At 35.5% G+C, this 6,622-nt stretch overlaps 1 protein-coding gene across 1 annotated transcript; it reads right to left on the reverse strand.

Annotated features, from left to right (window-relative positions):
• Positions 1–3,667: 3,667 nt before the first annotated feature.
• LOC147480258 (argininosuccinate lyase, chloroplastic-like) lies at positions 3,668–4,536 on the reverse strand. Its single transcript, XM_086579929.1, has 3 exons — positions 4,346–4,536; positions 3,979–4,124; positions 3,668–3,867 (listed from the first exon to the last, which is right to left on the reverse strand). The coding sequence occupies exons 1-3, from the start codon at positions 4,387–4,389 to the stop codon at positions 3,812–3,814; spliced, it is 246 nt and encodes an 81-aa protein (XP_086436055.1). The 5' UTR covers positions 4,390–4,536; the 3' UTR covers positions 3,668–3,811.
• Between the last annotated feature and the right edge of the window lie 2,086 nt (positions 4,537–6,622).

Consider the following 6,622-nt stretch of genomic DNA (forward strand, 5'->3'; position numbering starts at 1 on the left):
AAGCGTGACTCGATCGGGCTAAGACGGTTCTTTTAGTTGTTCTTATTCCTAAATTTATTCCCTTTAATTGGTTTTGTAATAATTTAGTTATAATGTTAATTGTCTTTAGTTATGAATTCATTAATTAGAAGTTATGGCGATAATTGGGTAAAAGATCGGTTTCGGGGCGCTACAGCTACTTGATTTAACTGGCATTTGTCGAGATGGTTAAGTAGCCGGTGCCACGAATCTATATATCTTTTAATAGTTGGGTTTACGACTGAGGTTGTAATATATTAAATGGAAGTATATTATCTGACTTTCAGGTTAGGATAGGTTGTAAATTTATGAAAGGTTAGAAATACAGAGGAAACTCTGTCAAAATTTTCTTTGAACGCGATGGTCAGAGGGGGTTTTATATTTTAGTTCTAGTTTGGACTCGTGTGAGTCAAACTTGCTCACGTCTTGGTTTATTAGACTATTGAATATTTAGATTGAGCTCTTTTATCCGAATATTCAATTGTCTAGAAAATCGGGACGTTACAGTCCTTGTACTTAATAATTCCGTTATGTTCAGATAAAGAGGGATATTGTTCAGTTAAGAAGGCTTTGTTGGATATGTTGGTTTCCCTCTTCTTGGTACACAACTCTTTTAGAAACTTAGCATGTCCAGGTAGAATATTTATAGCATCTAGAAAAGGTAGGTTCATAGTCAGATTTTTAAACACTTTCCTAATCTCATCAAAATTATCGTCCTTTTTAGACACAACTAGTCTCTGGGGATACGGTGGTTGTAGGAACAGTTATTTCATAACGACAATTTCTACGAACTGCGAAACACCACGCGCAGCGGAATAGAGGGTGTTCACGGTTTGGAAAGAAATCACATACCTTTAGATCGGCTTCTTGATATCTCTGAGAATCCAATAGCTATGAATCCGATTCAACAACCACCTCTTGATCTTCTGTTGTATTCCTTTCAATAGATTGGACGTTGTGTGGCAACGATCTACCAACCCCTTTCTCTCTCTCAAGATCAGAAACCGAATTCCAGATCTATATTTTCCTTGCCTCTTTTTCTAATAAAAAATGAATAGTGAATAGTGATTTTGGCCACGAGAGAGAAGGGTCTATTTATAGGCTATAATAGAGACCATGTGGAGAAATTAGGGTTGGGCCTCCCGACGGGCTTGGGCTTCCCATGTTCGCCCAGAACACACGGCCCAAGTCCGTCAACAAATGGCTTATTCCACTAAAGGCCATTGTTGCACTGCCGCCCTAATCCCAAATTACGTGTCAGCGTTTATGGGCTCCATATTATATGCTCGCTGATCTCCCCATGTTTAAGATATCGAATGTCCGTTAATTAAGTCAAGTTACTGACAACTACATTAATCAACTTCTTATGTCCTTGAGTAGTACCACTCAACCTCATTGTCATGTCGGAATAAATCCACCTGCAGGGTTTACATGACAATCATTTTGAGCTCCTCAAGAGGACATCATCAACCCGACTTCTTGCGGGACAGGGATTCCTTCTATAATCAACAGCACACCTTACATACAATGTCATTACCCAATCCATCGAGTTTGTTGATTCACAAATGAATCTCACTCATTGATGATTCAAAGCAATGTACAATGCACATAAGTGCCCGTTATTATATCCGGATTAAGAGGACAAGCATCCATAATAACAGAGGTTTTTGTTCTCTTATATAGTCAGTATAAGGAGAAACAACCTCACTTGGTCCTGTTCAATACACACAAAGTGTACTAGTGTAATCCTACAGTCAAGATAGACTAATAACATATTATAGTACAACCGTACCAATGGTTTGTCCAAATCCATCTAGGTTGTGAACGATTACTTATACTTTATAAGGTACTGATGATATGATCTTCTGTGTGTTCACACCATATCATCTACAATATAAAGTGTTAGACACATGCATATAACTAATAACATATATAATATGCATATCATTTGCCCATATGATTCTCATTCAAAATATAGAGAATTAGAGTTAATACAAAAGTAATGCTTTTAGTATATAACCCTATCAATCTCCCACTTATACTCAAAGCATTGCTTTTTAGTATACTACTAACAAATCTCCTCACTACTAAAAAAATGACTTGTGATGACGGCTTTTAGCCGTTATGAAACATATTTAATGACATTTTTTCGTTTAAAAAACAGCCGTCATTATAGAGCCCGTCATAAAAGTTAACAAAAAACGTCATAAAATTGATGACAGTTCTGGAGACGCTGACATCAAAGCTTGAACTTAATATGACAAAAATTCATTTATAAATGTCATAACTGGATCCTTTTGCATGACATGTTTTACTTAACCGTCACAGTTTATTAGAAAAAGTGTCAAGAACTAAACCTTCATTTATGATTGTTTTTATTTAAGCGTCACCCTGAGAAACAAAAGCGTCAAGAAATTAGCACTAAAAACTGTCAAGAATTGGTATGCCACACGACACTTCTTTAGAAGCCATCATAACTTTTTTTTTTTTTTTTTTTTTCCTGTAAATCTGAAAATTCCTGTAAATTTGAAATTCCTTTAAACCAATGCATTCCGACACCACAAATACATTCAGACACTTGACAGCTGGAGTCCATTACGGAAACAATAATCATACTTTTATTACCAACATAAATCATTCCAAGAACTTGTTCATATTACATTATTTATTCACGGCGAAAAAAATTAAATAACTCAAGCACTTGATTCAAAATCAAGTCTCATAATCCAATAACAATGCAATTTACATAACCCATCCAACAAATTGCTAATCAACCGATCCATCTCAAACAAACTTAATTGAGCTACCGTGTTATCTCACTTATAACCTAAAAACCAATATGAAGAAAAATGTGTTAGTTTGTTTAATAAGTAAACTAAAAATATAATCATATAACGACTTCTACACAGCATTAAAAAAATACACAATCAATGTGTTAGCACACTAAGTTAATAACTACTAAACGAAAGAGATACAATCAACTATGACAGATAATCATATTGGTTAAGCCCCAAATAACGTACACCACTATAAGATATATCTGACCTGTATATATATCTACCACAAATACACAAATAACTCTTTAGCTAATAGGCAAAGGAAAGAACATAAGAAATCATACCTAAATTCGAAATGTATGGTGGAAAATCTTCAGACTAAAGCTTCATATACAATGCCCAAAAACCTATCAAACATAAAAGATATATGGTGCACATACCTATGCCGAGATAAATTTCTCGATGTACTCGATAAACTCCAAACGAATTTCAATAAGGTCCACGCTTGTATATGTCCTAGTGTTAGCCAACTCCAGGCACTCTGGATATTAAAGCTCTTCATACCCTCAGATAATTGTTCTTAAACAAAAGAGCTTTTCTAATTTTTGGCTACACCAAAAAACTAGAATGCAAAAAACCTACTTCCACCATTATTTATCAAGATTCCAATAATGTGTGTGCCCTAGTTACTAACCCTACAACAGTACTTGAAGCAAGCTTCATTGGATCAAAATTCTATGGCGGAGGAGAAACTTACACAGATTATGTTCCTTGGACATAGATAACTCAAGACCTGACACCGCAGAGAAAACTATTTAGAGTAGAGGAGTTCAGTTGGTTAGAAACTTAAGGAAACCCAGACATTCAAAAGCTTTTGCATCCATGAGAATAATATCATACCAGAGATTGTAGGGGTGAGCACTCCATCACCAATCACCATACATGTCCCAAGCAAAACCAAAATTAGCAATGCAGTTTGTAAGCTCTTGAAATGCCCAACAGAAAAATGGAACTGCTCATAATAGAATCATGAGAAATGTAGTGACCAGCATACCAATAATAACAGCTGTACCTGCAGAAAAAAGATAAGAAGTTAAATTTACAATATTATGAGCTTAAAACACATCAAGAAGTAAGAAAAACAAGAGAATTTGAAAAATAGAAATATAAGAATATGTTATACATTTATAAGAATTCGGAGTGAGGAATCCGAATTCTTCTGATGCCCACAAAACCAATTCTTCACCAAGACGAGAAAGATGAACAACAGCTATGGAATTGGCAGACAGGATCTCCAAGACAAAATCCCGATCCGAAACTGCATCAATGCTATATAGCATCATGAAAACAAAAGTAATCAACTTTGGACATCGGATAACAAAATGCATTGATTTGTTAATTTATTGTCTTTTAATATGACAATGACCCTTCACACTCTGTAGTTTTTTCCCTTTTCATTAATGTAATCTTTTATCACTGATTTGCTATTGTGGATTCAACTGATAGAAGCAGCAATATATTGCAAGAAGAAAAACTATGTGAGCATATACCTGTTCCTCATTGGGGCGGTAAATCCTAGAGCATCGGAGGTCATAAATCTATCAATGGGAAGACCAGTACCCGCCAGAGCACATGCACCTAGAGGGCAAAAGTTCAAGCGTCCTCTGCAATCCGTAAGGCGTCCAACATCACGCTCAAGCTACAAAACATTTATATTGCTAAAGTTAACTTCTGTGGAAGCTAAATGAACAGAAAGACAACATTTTACTAACCTGTAAAACATGGTAAACTACCCCACATTTTCCAAGCATTTTCAAAAACTGAATGTTGTAGGAAAAGGGAAGAGACAGATCTAAATGCAAGATCCATGCATTCATTTTCTTGTTAACTTTAGCAATGAGAAACACTCTCATCGACTAGGATGCACGACATTGTGGTGAGGCAAGCATCTGAAGCTATTGATTAAATTATTCACTACACTAGCGTTCTAGCTAAGCTATGTGGATTAGTTCCTTGTAAGCATTTCAAGTCTCAAGCAAACAAAATAATTGTTAATTGATAAAGACAACGATAAAGTCAACTGGTACCTTAAAAAGAATACAACAAACAAGGTACTTTAATCAAGATTTTGGTTTCAACTAGCGATGTATAGCTATCTTTTTTGCTCCTGTCCTGAACGTACAAGTGGACCCATTTCACATTTTGATTCAAAACAAGTGGAAAAGATGCTAAAATCATTTGTGAGGAGAGTCTGAATGATCTCCAGTCTGACTGTTGTACCATGATCATGTGACTGAAATCATAGAGCAAGACACCAAACTTTTATGCAAAACATGACGATATGTCAATATATATAGGAAATTCAACTCACCAATACCAACATTCACTGACAATGCCATGGCAGTGAAAACAAGTGGCAAGATACTAAGCTCAATTACAATAAGAGTTTGTGTGTAACTCTAGTCTGAGTGGGGGGTGTTGTATCATTTAAAATAGTAAAAAAGGTAACAAATGCCAGGAACTTCACGACATATTACAAACTATATCGATGCCCACACATTATATAATATATGCATGGCACAGGAACCTCCCCTTACCTTCTCAACATAAGACAAGATAAGATGTGGCAAGAGAATCAGTTGGGCCCTTTGCATATGTGTATACCTAGGAACAATCAAGCCTTCATTTTTCTTAGCCAAATTAACTAGTGCGACCTGCAGATTACATAATATGAGTTTTTAATAAATGGCTTACTTATTCTGATAAAATGAGTTTTACAACCCAAAAAAAAAAAAAAAATTACTACAATAGGAACCAAAGGAAGATAGGTTGGTTGGCATCTTGTTCTATGAGGTGGCATTGACTCGAGCACTATGTTGATGCACACATTCCCTGCTTAATCCTGGGGAATGACCTAAAGTAAATATATGATTGATATCTTAATTCTGGAGTGAGACATACGTGCTAGTGTGTGTGTGTATGCGGGCAGAAAGAGCTCCAATTATATCCTCTAGATCCTCAACTCCATAAGGGAATGTATTATAGAAGACATACAGAAGACGTACAACGGAATGTACTCCGAGACTCTAGAACGTAAGTCATAAAAGCAATAATGATGAAAATGCCTGCACATACAAATAATTATCAATTGTACATATTCTCACTACTCAATCACACATTAATTGCATACTTCAAACAAACTCATAATCCATGATCCAACATATGATCCAATACTTCTTTGACAATGAAACAGTTTATAAGTACAAGCATGGGGTACAACTCAAGGTAATGCAAAATCTGATCATATAAATAACTTGAATAAAAATGAAAAAGTAATGTTGCATTATCTAATCTCTTACCTGTTCAAATCTTTGACCCTCCCAGCTTCCTCTTCCATATTAAACCAAATATAAGTACATAATTGTAATAGCTAGGCGTCTGTGTTGAAGGGCCAGTGGTGGATATCTTCTGATTCTAGTGTGTTACTACTTATACTATTTCTACAGAGTTTGAAGGAAATCTCCAGCCACTGTAAATTTGTAGTACATTTGTTTTAGCAGTGCATCTTTCAGAAGTCTGAAGTGTTCTTTTAGCTAGAATTAGATCAAAGGAAGGAAATCATATTGTCATTGTTACGCACGATCAAAGACTATAAATACTTGTGCGGCATAAAAACTGCCAGAGAAGTCGTCTTGATTCATGAACCGGGAAGGTCTTCCCATGCTATGTAAAAGTTGGAAGAAAACATTCTCAATTTCTTAATTTCCTACCATTTTGTTATCTGACGTTACGAAACGAACACACGAATTTATCACCATCAGAAACTT

The sequence above is a fragment of the Coptis chinensis genome, chromosome 8 (assembly GCF_015680905.1).
Source record: "Coptis chinensis isolate HL-2020 chromosome 8, ASM1568090v1, whole genome shotgun sequence".
NCBI classification, from domain to species: Eukaryota; Viridiplantae; Streptophyta; class Magnoliopsida; order Ranunculales; family Ranunculaceae; genus Coptis; species Coptis chinensis.

What these genes read in the sequence shown, in the direction of transcription:
- LOC147480258 (XM_086579929.1), bottom strand. Translation starts at nt 4,389, where the DNA reads ATGACCTCCGATGCTCTAGGATTTACCGCCCCAATGAGGAACAG. An exon ending in ACCGCCCCAATGAGGAACAG is followed by an intron (nt 4,125 to 4,345) that starts GTATATGCTCAC and finishes GATGCTATATAG; the next exon opens with CATTGATGCAGTTTCGGATC. An exon ending in CACTCCGAATTCTTATAAAT is followed by an intron (nt 3,868 to 3,978) that starts GTATAACATATT and finishes TTTTTTCTGCAG; the next exon opens with GTACAGCTGTTATTATTGGT.